The sequence below is a fragment of the Muscardinus avellanarius genome, assembly GCF_963383645.1.
Source record: "Muscardinus avellanarius genome assembly, chromosome: 5".
Classification (NCBI taxonomy): Eukaryota; Metazoa; Chordata; class Mammalia; order Rodentia; family Gliridae; genus Muscardinus; species Muscardinus avellanarius.
In genome coordinates this window covers 138,933,105-138,953,892 of record NC_137790.1, presented here as the reverse complement: position 1 = coordinate 138,953,892, position 20,788 = coordinate 138,933,105, and the positions used below count along the sequence as shown (strand labels likewise).

The 20,788-nt window shown below is 49.2% G+C and overlaps 1 protein-coding gene across 1 annotated transcript in view; it reads left to right on the top strand.

Moving 5' to 3' along the window:
• Positions 1 to 16,682: 16,682 nt before the first annotated feature.
• The window catches only part of ATP2C1 (ATPase secretory pathway Ca2+ transporting 1), a gene marked incomplete at both ends in the record, with an annotated part of 105,143 nt that continues 101,037 nt past the window's right edge, over positions 16,683 to 20,788 (top strand). Inside the window, one exon of the mRNA XM_080696333.1 lies at positions 16,683 to 16,790. Within this exon, the coding sequence (XP_080552459.1) occupies positions 16,683 to 16,790 (108 nt within the window). The remainder of the gene's footprint in view (positions 16,791 to 20,788) is intronic.

Sequence of the window (20,788 nt, the reverse complement as noted above, 5' to 3'; positions counted from 1 at the left end):
AGGTTCAAGGCCAGCCTCAGGAATTTAGGCAGATAAAAACTAAAAGGGCTTGGAGTGTAGCTTAGAGGGGATTCAATCCCCAATACAAAAATAGAAAAAAAAGATACACCTGGTAGAAAGTCCTAACAATACATAGGGAACATTTCTTGGGAAGGAGAAAACCTGAAGATGCCCTGGAAGGGCAGACTTGTTCGTGAACCTACAGCCACATAAACGAAGGGCCCAACCCGGGCTGTCAGGTGGAGCCACTTTTCCAATTCTGGAGAACGGAGGCGATGGCGGCACTCGTGTTGCTCAGCCCGCCTCTTCAACCTCGGATTCTTTTTTGAGCCTGACAAGCTCAGAGTTTAAAACATGGCTTTCATTGTGAAGCCTCTCAGGATGTCACATCTAGACAGGACCTTGGAGTGAGAGAAGTCACGGAGCACTAAAAGGAATTCTGTAGCATTTGATTGCTTTTATAACTCTGAACAAGGGCGTCTGGGGAGAGAGAGTTATGTGTGACTATCTAAAAACTGATATGAAGGAAGGGAAGACTTCAAGGAAATAACTCAAAAAGATTTTTAAGCAAAGCAATTGTGCATTAGAATGAAATTACATTGTAACACTGACGTTGGCAAGTAATGGCGCCCTTTATTCACTGTGATGAAATGTGTGGTGTCATTAATCCAGGGATCTTCCATCTGGAACATTTAAACACATCCTAAATGCCAAGCAGGTAATATTATTACTAGAAATGTTGTAAAGATACACATGCCTCACATATCGAAGCAAGAGGATGATATAAGTATAAACAGGCATTCCTCCAGTCAGACGCACCCAGCCCAGAGGGGCTCCCGTCACCCCAGAAGAGCCGCCCTCTTTCCATCCTAAGTCAACTCAGTCCACTACATCACAGCCACCGGGGGCCAGGAGACTGTAGAGGCATTCGTGATCATGGAGAACTGGCATTTGTTAACTGCCTATATGCTAATTTCTCTCTCTCTCTCTCTCTCTCTCTCTCTCTCCCTCTCCCTCTCCCTCTCCCTCTCCCTCTCCCTCTCCCTCTCCCTCTCCCTCTCCCTCTCCCTCTCCCTCTCCCTCCCTCTCTCTCTCTCTCTCTCTCTCTCTCTCTCTCTCTCTCTCTCTAGTACTGGGGATGGAACCCAGGGGCATTCTACCTCCAAGCTCTACCCCCAGCCCTATTTTCTAGTTTTTTATTTTTGAAACAGGTCTCACTTAGTTGCAAAGGGCCTCAGTAAGTCGCTGAGGCTGTCCACCAAATGCTGTGATTACAAGTGTGTACCACCACACCTGGCTTAATCCTTTTGCAGAATTATTTTATTTATACCTTTGTTCATTTGTTTATGCATTTATTTATTGGTACTGGAATTTGAACCCAGGGGCATTCTACTCCTGGGCCCTTTTCAACTATTTATTTATATTTAGTTAGTTCAGAGGGGAGCACTGGGGTGTGAACCCACAGGTTTTCTACTTCTGAAATACAGCCTCAGTCCTATTTTATTATTTTATTTTGAAACAGGGCCTCACTAAGTTGCTGAGTCTCACTAAGTTGCTGAGGCTGGCCACAAACTTGTGATCCTCCTGTCTCAGCCTCCCAAGTACTGGGATTACAGGTGTATACAACCATGCCTGGCTATACTCTTAACTTTGATATTTCAGGATTTTATCTGTAAAAGCAAACTGGCACTTTGGTGAGCCTTACCCACACTGCTCTATCTTGGTCCAGTGTTGGCTGCACTGATACCAATGCTCCTTGGTGATACAACAAGGAAGACAGCATCCTCGCATGGATAGGATAATTGTCTTTCATGTTAAAAAAAACAACAACTCATAGATGGCATTTTAGAGAAACCTGCCTTTAAAGCTTTGCCATGGGGAGCAATTTGTCTACTCCAAGGCAGCATGCACATCATCTGACACTCCCTTCAGACTCCTCCACCCCCAGCTGTGGTTCTTTGCTTATTTTTAGGAGCTGGGAGAATTGGGGGGAGTTATCCAGACAACACCTTAGGCCTGGTCTTTCCATCAGACAGCGTTTGAGGATCATGTACACACCCTGTTCTCTGGCTATTTAACTCCCGCCCAGGCAACAAAGTCTGAGAAATGGGGAAGGTGGGAGATTACTCCTCTAATCCCAAGGTCCTCACCTGCTGAGGTAGGCCCAGCCCAGTCCCACTTCTGCTTTTGTTTATAGCCTTGCTTTTCTTTCTTTTTTTTTTTTTGGTGGTACTGGGGTTCCTGGAAGCCCTTCTACCTCCGGGCTACACTCCCATACCTATTTTTACATTTTTATTTGGAAACAGGGTCTCCTAAGCCAGCGTGCGCGGCTGGCTTCAAACCTGCGCGATCCTCCTGTCTCTGCCCCCCAAGTGCGGGGATTACAAGCATGCGCCACCACGCCCGGCATAGCCTTGCTTTTCAAACCACCAGGCGGTGGACAGGAACCTACCGCCTGCCCCAACCACCCCCAGCCTGCAGCCTCCAGAGAGGCAAAGCGATTTTACTTAAAGAAAAATGTTCTTTTCTCACCTCTAAAGCCATACTATTAGTTTTGATACAGAAGCCTAGGTAGCATGCCCACCAATCTGAAAATTGCCGTGGGGTTGAGCAGTTTTCCCTAAAAGGAAAGATCTCTTCCCCCTTCTTAGTGGGTGATGTGAGGCCCAGAAACAGCAGAGTGACTGTTAGGAGAAGGTGCTGGCGGGTCTTCTAGTTGTTTATGAAAGAGCAGAGGCGGAGTCTCAGTAAGATGTGGAGCTCACTTCCCAAAGCCTTCAGTAGTTCTCTTTGGGAATTCCCCCTGGGGAAGGGGGGATTTTTGTTTTGCTGTTTTTGTTTTCTATCTTACCCTGGCTTACAAATACAATTTCATATTTTCACACCGTTATTTTATACCATTTATACCATTCATTAGTCCTTAGACTTCCTCCATTGAAATCCACTGTATAAGAACCCAACAAGAAGAGACACCCTGTTGATAAGTAAAATAAAAAATTAAATGCGAGTAAAATAAAAATAATGTGCGTACGGCGGAGTGTGAAAAACACGAGAGAGGTCCGGTACACGTGGCATGTAAAGTTTTAATGGCACGGCTCTCCCGGGGATCAGGGCTAGGCACTGTGGGGCCCGCGCGCCTGTCCGAAGCTTGAGGACGCGGGCTCTCCTTTTCAAGGTATGCATCTCGCGAGATGAGGGTTTACTCGCGGGAACGCCCAATTCTCGCGGGGGTTTCAGCCCCTCCCTTGCCCTGCAGAGGTCATGTGACACAAAGTCACATGAGTGCAGGACCCAACTTAACATTCCGGCCTTTTGATGGTAGGGATAATGGATGACGTTGGACCCTCTAGCTTCTTCCTGCTGTCAAGGGGCGTCGTCAGGGGCCCCAGGCCGGGAGGAGTTGGGAGTCCAGTCCCTCAGAAGGGGGTGCAGGTGGGTGCATAGCTGCAGTGCGAATTGGAGGTTACCCTGGACAGCTTAGTGATGTGCGCTTGAGGAGGCTTGAACAGGCAAGGGCCTTTTCCAAGGGCACTGTTCCAGTGGCCCTCCTGGCCACACGCCGAGCAGTCTGATTGGTAGGCGTGGCTTTGCCCCACTTGAGGCAGGCTCCTGGAGGTAGTTGTTGTTGCAGTCCTCCACACCTAGGTGGCGCTCCAGAGGGCTGAGCCGCCACCGCCAGCTGAAGGGCAGCTACCAGGGATCTGCTTTTTGGCAAAGCTGGAGTGTACGCTCCATTTCCTCCTGTTTCTCTCTGGAATGAAAACTTTAGATGCCATGTTAAGGTTCTGTCAGCTGCGACGGACCTACACTCACAAAGAGTGCGTCCCGGGGCTGGTGTCCGGCAAGAATGGCAACGCAGACTCCCCATGGGCAGAGGGTGTCGCCCCAGCCCCGGCCTGGCCCCGGCGTTTCCCGCAGCACCTAGGGCGTGCCCAAGTGGGCCGGAAAGGGAGCCAGAAGCCGAGCGCATTTAGGACCATGCGGAGCGGCCGGGCAGCCGCCCAACAAAATTGTAGTCTGGTGGGGGCCAAGATAGCGACTGTGACGTCACCAGGCAGCGACTGCACGCCATCACAAAATGGCGGCTGGGAGAAATTAAATGGCAGCTGATAGGGGAGAGCATTTGGAGGGATACCAGACCACTTAGAAAAGTTCCTAACTATTCCTGGGCCACTGCAACCCATTTCCCAACTCATATCAAGGCAGACAGGCGGAGCATGGAGATGTGGGCATCTGCTAGTATAAAGGTTCGACTCCCCATAATTGGTTCGCGGGCGGAAACGAAGAACAGGAAATGGGCGTCCCCGATTTCCCTGCTCAATCGTTTGGAAACGGAGGTTAAGAGATAGGGAAGAACGTCTTCATTCCTTCTCAAAACCAGAGGATGACCTGGTCATCCGCAGCGTGGTCCCAGTGGACCATGGGACAATGGGTCACCAAGCGCTTGGATTTTGGGGTCCCAGTGGACCGGAAGACCCAAGTCCGGAACCCACTAACCAAGGGAAGGAGGCAGTTTACCGGAGTATAGTGTTGTCGGCCAGCGCTGGCTGTGACAGAAGCGCTGAGAAGCTGCTGGGGGCGCGGTGGAGTCAGGGCGCGCGGATGCCGGTGGCTGGTGTGAACGGCACTGGCGGCTGGCGGGATCAGTGGGGGCGCGCAGGCGGCGTGGCTTGCCGGGCCCGCGGCGTGGAGACAAAATGGCTTCCAGGCACGCGCCAGACGCTGAGGCTGGGCCCCGAGGAGCACCGCCAGTGAGCCTGGCTCGGGGCGGGTGGGGCAAACCAGCCAGAGGTCCCGGCGGTGACCGGAGAACCAAGCTGGAACGGTGCTTTAGGAGGTCCAGGCGGCAGGCAGAGGTCCTGGCCCGCGCAGGCGGTTGGCAGGCAGAGCAAGTGCCAAGCTGCCTGGCTCGGGCCGGAAAGATGGCCGCCGACTCCTAGGATTGGTTAGGAGTGGAAAGTGGGAGGGATTAAAGATTGTGAGGCCTCCAGTGAGGCCATGAGGTGGGAGGGGTTAAAGATGGCGAGGCCTCCAGTGAGGCCATGAGGTGGGAGGGGTTAAGGATGGCGAGGCCTCCAGTGAGGCCATGAGGTGGGAGGGGTTAAAGATGGTGGGGCCAAGATGGCGGCCCCCCAGTGATTCCACGTGTCCAAGATGGCGGGCCAAAGCTGGCGACCCCCCCCCCCCCCCAGTAATTCCATGTGGCTGCTTACCGGAATGGCCAGGCCCAGGCAGCAGGGGTGGGCAGGCACAGGGTGAAGGGCGCCAGGGCGCGAGTCCGAGTGGAGGAACCAGCTGGAGCGCGGGCTGGACTTGGCGGGCCAGAGCCTGTTTAGCAGAGTGGCAGCCGCCTAGATGGAGGAGGCAGGCGGCCCCGGCAGGCGGGTCTAAGCAACACCAGGCACGGAGAAGACATAGGCGCGTGGCATGGCGCAGTCCGCGGGCGGCGGGGTTTCATTCCAGCAGCGGGCGGCGTGGGCAGGCGGAACGGCGATTTTAGGAGGTCCAAGTGGCAGGCAGGAGCAGAGCAGGTGCCAGCATCACCCAAGGAGCCTGGCTCTGGGCGGGTGGAACTGGCAGTCTGGCGGCCAGCGGAGCCTGCACGCCCCGGCAGTGGTGGCTGCGGCCGCAGTGGCAGTGGAAGATGGCCGTCGGCGCTCCAGAAGAGAGCACGTGGGCAGGAAAAGATGGCCACTGGCTCTCAGCCGAGTGCAGGATCAGAAAGATGGCCACCGGCTCTCAGCAGAGTGTGGGGCCGAAAAGATGGCCGCGAGCTCTCAGCAGAGCGCGGGGCCAAAAAGATGGCCGCGAGCTCTCAGCAGAGCTCGTGGCTGGAAAGATGGCCGCGGACTCTCAGCAGAGCCCGGGGCGGGAAGAAGGCCGCCGGCTCTCCTGGAGAGCGCGGGGCTGGGGAAGAATGCTTACGGTCCGGGCAGGCACAGGGCGGCAGCGGCGGCAGTGGTGGGAGCAACGCCTGCAAGCGGAGCGCTGGTGTGGGACCTCACAGTCGAGCTGCTGGCGGGTCGGAGAGTCCGGGGCTCAAAAAGAGAGTAAAAATAAAAAGAGAAAACAGAAAAAAAAGAGGAAAAAAATGGGGAGGGACCCAAGAGTTCTCCCGGTTCGGCACCAAATGATAAGTAAAATAAAAAATTAAAGCGAGTAAAATAAAAATAATGTGCGTACGGCGGAGTGTGAAAAACACGAGAGAGGTCCGGTACACATGGCATGTAAAGTTTTAATGGCACGGCTCTCCCGGGAATCAGGGCGAGGCACCGTGGGGCCCGCGCGCCTGTCCGAAGCTTGAGGACGCGGGCTCTCCTTTTCAAGGTATGCATCTCGCGAGATGAGGGTTTATTCGCGGGAACGCCCAATTCTCGCGGGGGTTTCAGCCCCTCCCTTGCCCTGCAGAGGTCATGTGACACAAAGTCACATGAGTGCAGGACCCAACTTAACACCTGTATCACCCGGAAGAAACAGCTCCGAGACCCACCCGAAAGCCCCGCAGAAGCAGTCAGCTTAGCAGGCCTGGCGGTGCACACTTACCATCTTGGACTGGGGAGGATGAGGCAGGAGGATCACAAGTGGAGCCTGGTCTACGTGACTTAGTGAGACACTGTCTCAAAATCAGCAGTAAAAGAGTCTGGGGATGTAGCTCAGGGGCAGCACACCCCTGGGCTCCACCCCCCAAAATGGAGGGGGATAGTTTGCAGCTAAATTATGAATTTCTTGAGACTGGATGAATAGAGATGGAGTCCCATTGAAGACCCATGAGCAGATGCTGCCTGGGGAGGGGTTTGGAGAAGGCTGTGATTGTGAGGATTCTTGTGCTGAGGAAGCTCCCTGTTTCAGGGGTAGGATCCTTCCCTCCCTGTCTTGAAAGGGACACGGGGGCTAGTGGCAGAAGAGGGAGAGAAAAAGTGTCGAGGAGCTGAGAGCTGGCTGAGGCTTCCTGCCTTGCACTTAAAGAAAGTGTTGATCTCCCTGAGCGCAGAGTGTCTGTGCTGATAGTATCCAGCAACGGAGAAGCAACTTGAGAAGCGGGACTGATTGGAAGAGCGTGAGAGCCATTCGATATCAAGTCAGATATCACCAAGAAGACAGGGTGGTGGGAGGCACACTTGAAACCTGATAAGTGCAGGAGTTTGGAAGAGTGGCCGCAAGACAAGGGCCTGGCCTGGGGGAGAAACACATTCAAACAGGTGCCTCTGGCCAGGCAAGGTGGTGCGTGCCTGTGAGCCCAGCACTCGGGAGGCTGAGACAGGAGGAACACAGCCTCCGCATCTTAGCGAGACCCTGCTTCCCAGCATTCGGGAGACTGAGACAGGAGGATCGTGGTTCACGGCCAGACTCAGCTACTTAGTGAGGCCCTTTGCAACTCAGTGAGACCCTGTTTCAAAATAAAGACTAAAAAAATAGGGCTGGGGGTGTAGCTCAGAGGTAGAATGCCCCTGGGTTCCATCCTCAGTACCGCAAAAAAATAAATAAATAAATAAATAAAAGAACCAGAGATGTAACTCAGAGGTAGAATGTCCCTGGGTTCAATCCCCAGTACCAATACACACATACGTACATACATACATATATACATACTTGTATCTGACAGGTCTCAAAGCACTCCAGCAAACTGGACATGTATTCTTCAAAGCCCACCTGGGAAGTCCCTCTCCTGCCACGTCTCTACCTGAAGGCTCCCACAGCAGTAGATCATGAAGTGGGCTTCCCAGGCCAGCAGCAGTGCTACCACCAGAGGTGCTGTTACAAATGCAGTGTCCCCAGCCCTCTCTACTGAGCTGGGGACTCCGGGGGCAGCGCCCACATCTGCTTTAACAAGCCAACTAGACAATGCCGATGCAGGCGCATGCTCATGACCTGAACTAGGCAGGCTTGCTCGCTCTTTCTTTCTTTCTTTCTTTCTTTCTTTCTTTCTTTCTTTCTTTCTTTCTTTCTCCTTCCTTCCTTCCTTCCTTTCTTCCTTTCTTTTCTATTACTTTTGTGCTGGGGATTGAACCCAGGGTCATTCTACCTCCAGGCAACATGTTCTCTTCTTTTATTCTGTGTGTGTGTGTGTGTGTGTGTGTGTGTGTGTGTGTGTGTGTGTGTATGTGTGTGTTAGTTAATGCAGATGGAGCCCAGGAGCATTCTATCTCTAAGCTATGCCTCCAGCCCTATTTTTTGTTTTTTATTTTGAAAGGGGATCTCAAGTTGTGGAGGGCTTCAACTAAGCTATTAAGTAGCTGAGGCTGGTGGCAAACCTGGGATCCTCCTGCCTCAGCCTCCCAAGTACTGGGATTACAAGTGTATGACACCATGCCTGGCCCCAGTGTTTTTTATTTTTTGTTTTGAAACAGGGTCTTGCTAGGGTACTAAGATTCTCACTAAATTGCTAAGGCTGATCTCCATCCTGTGTCAGCCTCCCAAGTACTGAGATTACAGGCATGTGCCACCATGCTCAATTTTTTTTTTAATTTTGAAAAAGGGTCTCGCCATTATCCTACATCTGCATGTAGTGTGTGTGTGTATGTGTGTGTGTGTGTGTGTGTGTGTGTGTGTGTGTGTGTGTGTTTCTTTTTTTTTTTTTTTTTGCGGTACTGGAATGGAGCCCAGGGACATTCTTCCTCTGAGCTACACCACCAGCCCTATTTTGTATTCTTTATTTTGAAACAGGCTCTCATTGAGTTGCAAAGGGCCTCACTGAGTAGCTGAGGCTGGCTGTTAACTGAGATCCTTCTGTCTCAGCCTCCCAACCCAGGGTCATTCTACCTCAAGGCAACATCCCTGGCTCTTCTTTTATTTTTTGTTTATCCTCCTCTCTCAGCCTTGAGTACTGGAATTACAGACATGTACCTCCATGAGCAGCTGAAAAATGTCTTTCTTAGGTGGAGGACAAGCATCTCATGGGTACAAAGTTCCTGTTAAATTTGAGATATTAACACTTGGAACAGGGAAGCAAAGGCACAGAAAGGCTGTAAGGTTTAGAGAAAAATTGCTGGATAGTGATTGGAAAAGGATTTGGAAGCCGGGCCTGGTGGCGCACGCTTGTAATCCCAGCATGCAGGAGGCTGAGACCTGAGGATCACGGTTCGTGGACAGGCTCAGCTACTTAGTGAGGCCCAGTTTCAAAATAAAGAATAAAAAATAAGAAAGGGGGTGTAGCTCAGAGGTAGAATGCCCCTGGGTTCCATTCCCAGTACTGAAAAAAAAAAAAAAAAGAAAGAAAAGAAACAACTCACACATACACACACACACTACATGCAGATGTCGGATAATCACTCCTTATGAATTAAGAGTCCCAAGAAAACATCCTGTGACGTAACAGAAGTGTTTTGATCACACAATAAAATGGGATGTGGAGCCAGGCCGGTGGCACACACTTGTGATCCCAGCACTTGGGAGGCTGGGGCAGGAGGATCACGGTCATGGCCAGCCTCTGCTACATGGTGAGACCCTCCACAACTTAGTGAGACCCTGTTTCAAAATTAAGAATAAAAAATAGGGCTAGGGGTGTGGCTTGGAGGTAGAATGCCCCTGGGTTCAATTCCTAGTACTGCAAAAAAAAAAAAAAAAAAAAAAAAAAGATGGGATTTGGGGCTGCATCCACTCTTTCCTCTCTGATTTTCTTCCTCGCTGTCCTTGGGAGAACGAGATATGAGGCCAGTAACTGCAGATCTGATGGGATGAGAGAGATTTCTCAGTGGAATTTGTAACTAAAAGCAGTGTCTGTTTTCTCAGCTAGCAGCTTTTGCCCTTCTTCACTCTGTATGGGGCTAGATTCATTCCAGATAATTTCCTTGGTAGAAAGTTCCAGCGCGGAATAGAAGTAAAGAGAGATGGGTGGGCTTTCCATAGAGTCCCTGGGTAGGTTTCCATAGAGTCCCTGAGGCAACTGGAAATTCAAAGATGGAGCAGAAACACGCTTCCCTGCTTTCCTGTTCTGCCTCTCCACATGAACGTAACCCACTGGGTCCTCCTCTTCTGTTTGTCTCTTTCCCCGTGAATAAATACGCGTTGGTGTGTGTTAATGAGACACCTACTGTGTGCGGCACACGGTGCTCTGGGCGTCGCAGACTCCTATTTTCACCCCATTTCTCCAACACTTGAAAAGGAGAAAACCGTACCGTCTCCCTCTTTCTCACCCCCTTGCTGCCGTGAGTCCTGGAATTGTTTTTGCTTCTTGCTGCTGTTTGCAAGTGAAGAAATTGGGATTTCCCACATTTTAAGCCATTTATATAGGAGCAGGGGAAACATGACTCCCCTGAAGCAGTGCACCGCAGCCGCGAACCAGGGCTTCCTAAGCTCGGGGTTCGCGTGGGCTGTTTTTCTATAAGAGAATCCAGGGGGTGGCTGTTAAGTGTACAAACTAACAAGGATTTGCTTATACTCGGTTTTATTTTTTCGGGTGGTGGTCCTGAGAATGGAGCCCAGGGGCATTCCTGGGCTGTACTCTGAGCTATACTTACCCAGACCTTTTTATTTTTTCTTTTTTTTTTCTTTTTTTTTTTATTGGTGCACTGTATTCATACATCATAGTGGGATACAAACTTTTGTAGACATACATGCACACATCACCCAGTCAGTCCCCACCCGATCCCCAACCCATTCTCTCCCCATCCCTCCCTCCCATGCTTGGCTTAGTGGTTGACATCTAGTATTATGGCAATTTATCTAAAATTAAAAATGATAATCTCACATAACAGTTTCATTTGTCTGATACCAAGCTTTTGATGACTTAAAGATAACATTTCAGTATTTCTTTTTCCTTTCTTTCTTACCAGAGAATATTTTTTTTCTGTTTTTTTTAAGTGAAACTATCATATGTTTATATATTTATTTTTCAGAAAAAAATCTATCCTAATATGGAATATGGATTCTAGATGCCCAAAACGATCTTGAAAAAGAACTAAGCTAGAAGATATATATTTTCTGATTTCAAACCATATAAAGCTACAATAATTGAAACAGTGTAGTACTGTTCTAAAGGCAGATATATAAACCATTGGAGTTAAATATAAGCCTAGAGCTAAATTCTTCCCTATATTATCAAGTTATTTTTGACAAGGTTTCCACGAACATTTGGTGGTGGAAATAATAATCTTTTAACTAAATATTGCTGAAAAATAATAATTACATGGAAAAGAATAAAATTGGACCCTTACCTAATCCCATATACAAGTATTAACTCAAAATAGATAAAAGACCTAAATATAAATCTTAAGACTATAAACTTTTAGAAGAAAATCTGGGTCATAAAACCTCACAACATTGAAATTGGCAGTGATTTCTTGGATATGATTTCAATGGCACAGGCAACAGAAGAGTATACAAACTCCCTAAAAAATAAAAAAAAATATTGTATATCCAAAGACAATGTAAACAGAGTTAACAGTTACTAATAGAATGCGATAAAATATTTCCAAATGCTATATCTGAAGGTATATTAATATTCCAACTAGAAATCCTAAAAATTAACAACAATAAAGGCAAACAATACCATTTAGAGATAGGTAAAAGACTAACATAAGTAATGAATCTCCACAGATAACCAATCTTAGTTGTCTGTTGGATGGAAACTCTTGTTCCTCTGGTTCTGGTGTGTGTTACCTATTTCTTCTTTGTAGTTAATCTCTTTGAGTATTTTCTCTAGTGCTGGTTTTGAAGACATAAATTCCTTCAGTTTCTGTTTGTCATGGAAGCTTCTTATTTCTCCATCTAATTTGATAGAAAGTTTTGCTGGGTAGGAAATTTTGGGCTGGAAGTTGTTTTCTTTCAGAGTTTGGAATATGTTACTCCAAGCCCTTCTGGCTCTCATGACTTGTTTTGGGAAGTCTGGAGTGATTCAAATTGGTTTGCCTCTGAATGTCACTTGGCCCTTTGCTTTTGTTGCCTTTAAGATTCTCTGCTTGGCTTCCACATTGGTCATTTTGACAATTATGTGGTGTGGGGATCCTCTTCTCCGATCCTGTCTAAAGGGAGTTCTGTAAGTTTCCTGGATCTGTGTATCAACCTCTTGCTCTATGTTTGGAAAATTTTCTGCTATTACTTCCTTGAAGAGATTGTTGATCCCTTTGGTTTCACTTTCTTTTCCCTCCTCTATTCCAATTATTCTTAGGTTAGCTCTCTTAAAATGGGCCCATATTTCTTCAGTGTCAGATTCCTGCTGTCGGATATTTTTTTCTAGATTAGAAACTATGCGTTCATTTTTGGAATGATCATCTTCTAAGAGCGAGATTCTGTTCTCCATGTGGTCTAATCGGTTGTTTGTGCTTTGAATTGAGGCCTTTACTTCATTAATTGCATCCTTTATCTCTTTTTGGCTCTCTCTGAGTTCTTTTCGAAGCACCTCTATTATTTCTACAGTTATTTTTCTGATTTGATCTTCTAGAAATCTCTGATTTTCTGTTTTATCGTGTTCTGATGTTGTGGGGTTGTGGGCATTCATTGCTCCAGTGTTATTCCTCTTTCCCATGATTTCGGAAGTTTGTGCCTTCTCTGGATTCTTCCCTTGGGTCACTATGACTTCACTTAAGGTGCTCTGGATCTCAAGTCTGTAGTATCTCAGACCCCACTACTCCTTTACTGGGTTGTATCACAGAGTCTCCGACCCAGGGAGTCGATAGAGGCTGCTTTAAACTATGGGGGGGGGGTGCCAGGTTGCACGTTATCCTATGGTGTGATATCTCTGCCACTGCCACTCCCCCACTGGGTCAAGTCCCAGGGAGTACAGTACTGGGATTTCTCCTCTGTGGCCCGCAATTTGACTCACTGTTCTTGAGTACGCAGATGTAGCTGTACTGGGTTCGGTGAATTCTCTGCTGCTGCCGCCAGTGGCAATATGGCGCCGCTGCTACGCCCTCGGCCGTGAGGCTGGCTTATTTCTTCTTGGTTTTGAGTTCCACTCTGAGTCCCTGCAGCGTGTGCTGAGCTCAGCCACTGGGAGCTTTAGATGCTCCCTGCACCGAATGATCCCGCCTGGCTGTTCCGCAGCGGCTCACCTCGGCTTGCTGTAGCCATCCGGTGAACTCGCCGCTGCCCCTGGCAGTATGGCACTTCTGCCGCGTCCTCGGGCGTGAGGCCGGTGTATCTCCTCTGTGGCTCTGAGCTCTGTTCTCAGTCCGCTTTCTCTCTGGAGCCTGGTGATTTTTTTGTTTCTCTGGTGATGGTGTTTTCTGGCTATGAAAGGCGCTGATTTTGTGGTAATGGAGATTGGTTGTTAGCGGGGCTCTTAAGCCCCGCTTTTCTCGGTCACCATCTTCCCGGAAGTCCCTTATTTTTTAATTTTGAAATAGGGCCTTGCTAAGTTGCTAAGTCTGGCCTTCAACCTGCAATCTTCCTGTCTCCGCCTTCTAAGTACTAGGATTACAGGCACCAACCACACCCCACTACATATCTTCTACTCAGTGTGTGTGTGTGTGTGTGTGTGTGTGTGTGTGTGTGTGTGTGTATTTGGTACTGGAGATCCGAGCAAGGGACATTCCAACCTACACCCCCAGCCCTTTTTATTTTTTGTTTTGAAACAAGGTCTTGCTAGGTTGCCGAGAATCTTGCTGTGTTGCTTAGGCTGTCCTCAAACCTGCAATTCTCCTGTGTCAACCTCCTAAGTACTAGGATTACAGATGTGGACCACCAACTCCTGGCTAGGCCTGGTCTTTAATAACCTTACTCTATAAATTCCTGGTAGTCCACTTTCGCATTTCTCCTTAGCAGGCAATCCCCCCCCCCCCTGCCCCTGCATCTTCCTTCTTTATTCTTTTCCCTTTTTTTTTTTTTTTGTGGTTCTGGGGATGGAGCCCAGGGACATTCTACCTCTGAGCTACACCCCCCTGCCCTCTTTTTTACTCTTTATTTTGAAACAGGGTCTCAGTAACTTGAGTAAGGCCTCACTAAGTAGCTGAGGCTGTCTGCAAACCACGATCCTCCGGTCTCAGCCTCCCAAATGCTGGGACAAGCGTGCGCCACCACGCCCCGCTGTGTCCTTCTTCAGGTTGATAAGCAGAGAGGTCTACAGGAATTAATTTCCAGGTGTGGGTTAAGAGGCCATGCCATCTACTAATGGGGAAAACAGACTCGATCTGGTCCGGAACCCTTCTTCTAGCAGAACTTGGTGGCACACCCCTGTAGTCCCTGTGCTTGGGAGGTTGAGCCAGGAGGACTGCAGGTTCAAGGCCAGCCTCAGCAACTTAGCAAGACCTTTTTTCAAAATTAAAAATAAAGGGCCAGAGGTATAGCCCGTAGGTAGAATGTCCTTGAGTTCAATCTCTAGCACCAAATTTAAAAAATTAAATAAAAATGATAAAGGTCTGGGTTCAATTCCCAGTACCCCTTCCAAAAGAAAGAAAGAAAGAAAGAAAGAAAGAAAGAAAGAAAGAAATCCTTCTCTTCTTTTACAGCTATGTGGCCTTAGCATATGGTTTACCTTCTCTAAGCCTTAGTTTTTCCATAGTGGGTTGTAGGACTATATAAGATAATATTTGAATTTAGCCCGTGCCCTGATAAGGTGTTATATGGTTTATCACTGCTATCAATTGATAGCCAAGGGACTTTTTATTTTTAATTTGGAAGCAGGGTCTCTTAAGCCAGCGCGGCTGACTATGAACCTGCGCGATCCTCCTGTCTCCGCCTCCCAAGCGCGGGGATTACAAGCATGCGCCCCAACGCCCTAGCCAAGGGACTTTTAACTACACTGCTGTCCCCTCCGCATTTCTTTTTATGCTCAATGCAAGAGGACCGACTTTTGCTTCTGCGGGTGTTTCCCTGCTCCTCATCTCCTTTCCACTTCAGCTCAGGAAGGACGTGCAGGAAACGACATCAGGGGACCTGCTCTGGGTCCCAGGCTTGGATGGCCAACCGTGCTGTGGGCGCTGGGTGGGCTGCTGGCCTCCGCCCACAGTGCAGCGCAGCCCTGGCGGCCTCGGTGTTCCAGTAACAGGAGCAAAAGGGCCGCCTCCAGGGCCACTGTGAACGGCACTTTTGCCTACTCCGACAGCCCCGGCCTCCTCTCTTTCTAGGGCCGTCAGTCAGCCCAGGGTGTCTGGGTTTTGAAGGCTCTTGTTTTTTTTTTGTTGTTGTTGTTTTTGTTTTTTGTTTTTCTGGGACGTGAAGTAGCAGGAAGGGGGAACATTCCGGGGTTCCCGAGCACGCTGCGTCCCTCCTGGTCTCATTAGAGCCCAGAGGAGGCCACGCAGCACCTGGTGAGCCTGTAGTCCTGACCTCAGAGGGGTGACAGGGACACAGCCTGCCCTAGGAGCCGGCCCCAGAAGCTGCATGCAAATGATATGGAACGGCCAGGTTGGTCCTGGTGAGTTTGGAAGATGACCCGGCCAATGGGCACCGTGCCAGCCTGGCAGGTGGGCAGGGCGCCCGCAGTACAGCCCACTTGAGGCCAGCGGCGCACTCCCTGAAGGCTGTGGCCCGTCCAGACCATCTCGGTGGTGGGGTGACAGCTCAGGCTGCAGCGCAGTTGGCTCCCCACCCCTGCCTGCCCCTCCTTCACCCCAACCACAGCTTTCTCTGACGGGAAAGACCAGCTCTCTCTTTTCACTCTAAAGCAAATAAACATCTGGGCTGCACGGTTTTTTATGTCGAGCCACGTGACCACATGCTTTCATTAAATGATCCAGCTACTGCAAGGTTGAAAAAGATGAGAAAAGAACAGTCCAGTTGAGGACTTAGTTTAGGAACCTGAGTACTATGAAAATGGAATTTCAGACTGATCTTCTTGTGTTCCCAAGGCCACAGACCTCTTATTATAGTCCCTCCCTCCCTCTTTCCTTCCCTTCCTTCTTCTCTCTCTTCCTCCCTCCCTTCCTTCCTCCCTTCCTTTCTTCCTTTCTTTTTTTCCCTTTTCTTTCCTAATAATTAGAAAGTAAAACATAACGTTTTCTCTCCCTTGTATGCAGAATAAAGCCGGAGGAAATCTAATGTCTCTGAACCCAGCCTGTGGATCTGCGATAAGGATCCAAGGAGAGAAGCCTTTTAACTCAGAACAGAATCTGTGTGCAGCTAATGTTCAATTAATGTAAGCTCTCTGGTCACTGAGCACGTAGTCTGATACATCCTAATGCAAAGCGGACGAATTGGGCGCCGCAGCTGAGTCGGGTAACCATGACAAGTGAGCTAATGTGTTCATTTCTTTCTTTTTTTTAGAAGTCTCCCACAACAAAGCTGAATGAATCGGCGCTTTAGAGCTGAGACGCAGCTGAAGGGTGTCCGTGTGTGGCCGTGCTGATAAGACATCCAGGAGGAGACTGGAAAAACCACACGCCCTGCCCTCTTCAAAAACTAGAAGACCTGTCAGAAGAATGACAGTAAACCCTCGTGAGAATCTGTGGGCACGGAGAGCCTCCAGCTAGCTACTATTAACATAGCTGGCAGCAGAACGCTGATACTAGAAATAGGCCAGCCGCCTCACTGCCACCAGGCAATTTGCATTCTGTGGACCAGCCCTTAAATTCCTCCGAGGGCCCTGCATTTCTGGACGCTTCTAGAGGCTGTTCATCCTCAGCTGGCTAATTTCTCCAGGAACGCTCCCCCAAAGAGAAAGGCACAGGAGAACAACCTCTGCTTGGTTTGCAGGGAAGTGGTCGAACAACAGATCAATCTTCCGCAGCCGAGGAGTGGCAGAGTTTTCTAGATTCGTCTGCTGCTGACCGGGAGGAGCCCACCAGGACTCTTTTGCTTTTCTCGATATGGATAATCTTTTGCCTCCAGCTAGAGTCTCCTTTTTCAAAAAGTATCCTCTCCAAGCAATTAGGAAATACTTATCTACGCTGGGAAATCAGAGAGCTGAAGAGCAGGTATCATTTCTGTTTATATTCTCTTTACAAGTCACTGGCGGCTTATTTCTGGGTGTGGTGTTTCCATAGCTTGCCGGTTCGGTTCGTGGGCGCGGGTCCAGCCCTGCGAGGCAGCCTCAGCCACCTGCTCTTGGTGGCTTGTTCAGACTTGGTAGTCAGAAGGGCAGACGGCCTCCTGACGCCTTATTTGAACTTAGGACATTTGGATCCTGAGATTAAGCTGCAGTCCTATAATGAAACCATGTGTCCTCTGCTTCCTCCTGAATATGCAGACTCGCCGACTGTATCAGAGCTGAATGTCTGATTCCTTGATCATTTCTGGTGCCGCAGATATAAATTTTGGAGCATTACTATGTCGACAGAGAAAGTCTCAGGGCCTAGACACACACTCGTATAGATGTTTGTGCTCTGTGTTAATGTCACCAGGATTTTCAAAACAAATCATTCTAATAGGCTTCAGCGGATTATTAATAAGCTGTATTGATCACGGAGATCGTTTGGGTGTCACCTGTCATTTCTCCTGTGTGGGGGGTGGGCGATCGAGAAGCTCCAGTTCTCGATCCTTCTAACCAATCAAGAGCTCTGATTTCTCATAGGAAACTCTAGCACATGGGTGTAGAAGTATTTTAAAAATTTGTTCAACATGCCTGCCTTTGGTTTAGAATCAAGCATTCATTACTGCCTGAAATGTATGCTGTCTGATCACTTACAATTTATGAAACAGGTGTTCCTAAGAACTGCTTTCACACATGGACAGAATTGTTAGAAGAAATAACAATATCTGGCCACTAAGTCTGGCGGTTCATTTGGGAAAAAGTGTGGCAGAGGGGACAGATGTAAAGGACGAATCGCGCCAGAGGCGTCATAAGCTGCTTGCGTGTTGTGCTGGTAACTGGAGCTGCAGGCGACATGGCCACGCTCCCCCATGGTTCTCTTTTGTGGCATGAGATGACCCACTTAATAAAGTGCTTCCAGGAAGGGAGGCATGGGACACGGACAGAAAATTCTCTAGTGACATGTTTCCCAAAAAGTCAACTTCTATTTTGAAGGACAAAATTAGAAGTTTCATTGGTACTATTTGAAGAGGAGGGGACTTTTATGCCCCCCCCCCCACTCTAATGATGTTTCAAGAGCTGGGCACTCAGCCTCTCTTGGTTAGGGGAGTCAGGCGGGTCCAGCTGACCTCTTGCCTTGTCGAGGGGTCAGCCCCACAGGACAGTCTCCCGGTGTCGTGTCTGGCACGCACTTGTGTCGGAGTGGAAAGTCGGGCACCGTGTGGCATGCCCCGAGTTCTCCTGTGCTACACTTGCAGTGTGCGCAGCCATCTTCCCGGGGGAGGAAGGGTAGCTAACAAGATGGCGCCGAAACTGTGGAATGTAGATTGAGGTTGTGTGTGTGTGTGTGTGTGTGTGTGTGTGTGTGTGTGTGTTCCTGGGGATTGAGCCCACGGGCGTTCTACCTCTGAGCAATACTCCCAACCCCAGTTTTATTTTTTCTTTTATTTCAAAGGAGGGTCTCACTAAGTTGTCGGAGGCCTTGCTGAGTTGCTCCAACCTGCCATCTCTGCCTCAGCCTCCCAAGCCACCAGGGTTACAGGTGTGCACCCCCATGCCAAGCTTGTAGGTCTTTAAGATTTCTTTCAAAAGTGTTACAATATGCATTCAAAAGAGCATTAAGACTTAACATGTGCCGGGCGTGGTGGTGCACACTTGTAATCCCAGCATTCAGGAGGCTGAGACAAGCAGGAGGATCAGGGTTAGAGGACAACCTCAGCTTCTTAGTGAGACCCTCTGCAACACAGTGAGACCCTATTTCAAAATAAAGAATGGAGAATCGGGTTGGGGGTGTAGAATGCCCCTGGGTTCTATCCCCAGTACCCCCCCCAATAAAAAAGACTTAACATGTGCAGGTGTAGAGGTGCATGCCTGTAATCCCCGCACCTAGGAGGCTGAGACAGGAGGATGGCAGGTCTCAGCAAGTAGTGAGATTCATCAACCTAGCAAGACCTCCTTTCCAAATAAGAAATAAAATTGGGCTGGGAGTGTAGCTTGAAGGTAGAATGCCTCTGGGTTCAATCCAAAATACCACAAAAAATAAAAGTAAAAGTAAAAATAAAAATAAAAATAAAATAGACCATAAAAATAAAAGTAAAAATAAAAATAAAATAGACCATGCAAACCTTTGAGTTGGAGTGGATAGGTGGTCCCCTGCCCAGTCGATAAACACCTGGGATGTGCTGGAGGCATCTGGGGAGAACTCCCAGCCTGAGTGCTCAGCTTCCTATGATTACTGCAGAAGTCAAGAAGAAAATATATGATCCCTTTCTAAAGCCAACCATAGCTCTGCAGACCAAAGATCTCACAGAATTAGAGAAATTAGGTCAGAGTCAATCTGGCGAACCTTGGAAGGCTCGCTGGAATGTTAAAAAGGTTAAGAATGTCTGTTCTGTGTGACCTGCATGTGCCTTACCTCTAAACCTTGCACTCCTGCAAAACAGGTCCTCCTGTCAAAGTGAAGGCCTCAGGCGTCTTGCAGGAGTGCCTAATGGTGGCCGAGAGTGTATCCAGCTAGCATGCTTAATCCTCCAACAATCTAGCAATGGCAAGATACCAAGCTGCTGACCTTCGTCCTAGAGAAAGATATTCCTAAAACTTCAGATACTCATATACCACTGTTGTAATTCTGACCATAAGAGCTTAGTATGACTAACTCCTTAATATTTTTCTTTTCCTCTTTTTTTTTTCTTTTTGGGATACCTGGGATTCAGTCTAGGGGCTAGAACTATACTCCCAGCCCTATTTTTATTCTTTATTTTTAAACAGGGCCTCACTAAGTAGTTGAGGCTGGCTGCAAACCTCTGATCCTCCTTACAAATACTGGAATTAAAAGCGTGTTCCATCATGCCCGGCTCTCTCTCTTTCTCTCTCTCCTTCTGGTACTGGGGCTTGAACCCAGGGGCATTGTACCTCCAAGCCACATCCCCAGCCCTATTTTATATTTATTTTGCAACAGGGTCTCGCTAATTGCTGGGGCTGGTCTCAGCTGCCGGCCTCCAGTCTCAGCCTCCCAAATATTGGGATTACAGGCGTGGCCACCACACTCAGCCGGAAGATTGGCTTTCAAGAGTGATAGCAGGGCTGACATACACCTCAGTGGTTACGGTTGTGCTGACCGGCGTGAGGCCTGAGCTTGGTCTGCAGCCTCCTTGTAGCCACCAGAAGAGAAGTGTTAGTAGTCATTGGAGAACCCCTCCTGAGTGAAGATGGAAGGAAATCAAAAGCAGACAATTTCCTCAACCCCAAGTGAGTCATTGCAACCAAGTAGGTGTCCGCATGTCACTAGTAATGTCTCCGGCCCACCTGGGTGCCCGGCGGGGCTGTGCTCCACATCCTGGGATCGTGGTGTCCCGGACGCACCCTCTGTTCCTCCATCTCCGCACACTCCTTCCCCCAGTCTAGAATGTCTCCAGTTAAGCCTTGCCCCACTGGCGATGGCCTCCGCGTCCTTAAGGACTCAGGTAGCAAGGCTCCATGCAAACGCCTGCTCTAGTCCTCTGGGAAGAGTAGAACCCAGCCCTTCCCTTCCGGGCCACGGTACTTGCTTCAGTGAGGCCCCTGTCTCGCAGCAGCTGCTCACACGTCGATGTACGTCAACAACACGCGTGGATGGCGCTGGCCAGCGCCTTGCTCCTTGTCCCCTCTGGCTCAGCTCGGAGCCTGGCAGAGGCGGCAGGAGGGCACCTGCACTGCAGGCCGGGTGGCCCCGCACTGCCCGTGGCCTCGGCCTCTGCCCATCTGGCTGCAAACCTCCTGCCTCTGCCCATCTTTGAGTAGGCCAAAAGGGTCCCAGGTCACAGTCCAGGTCACTCCCTTTGATACTTGCGTGTCCACGGGGCCTCCTTATGTGCACGTCTCCTTGCACTTGGTGTTACACAGACAAGAGGCCCTGACCCGAGCTTGGTTTGTGTGGTGGCTTTTGTTGTCGGTGGCGCGGCTGTT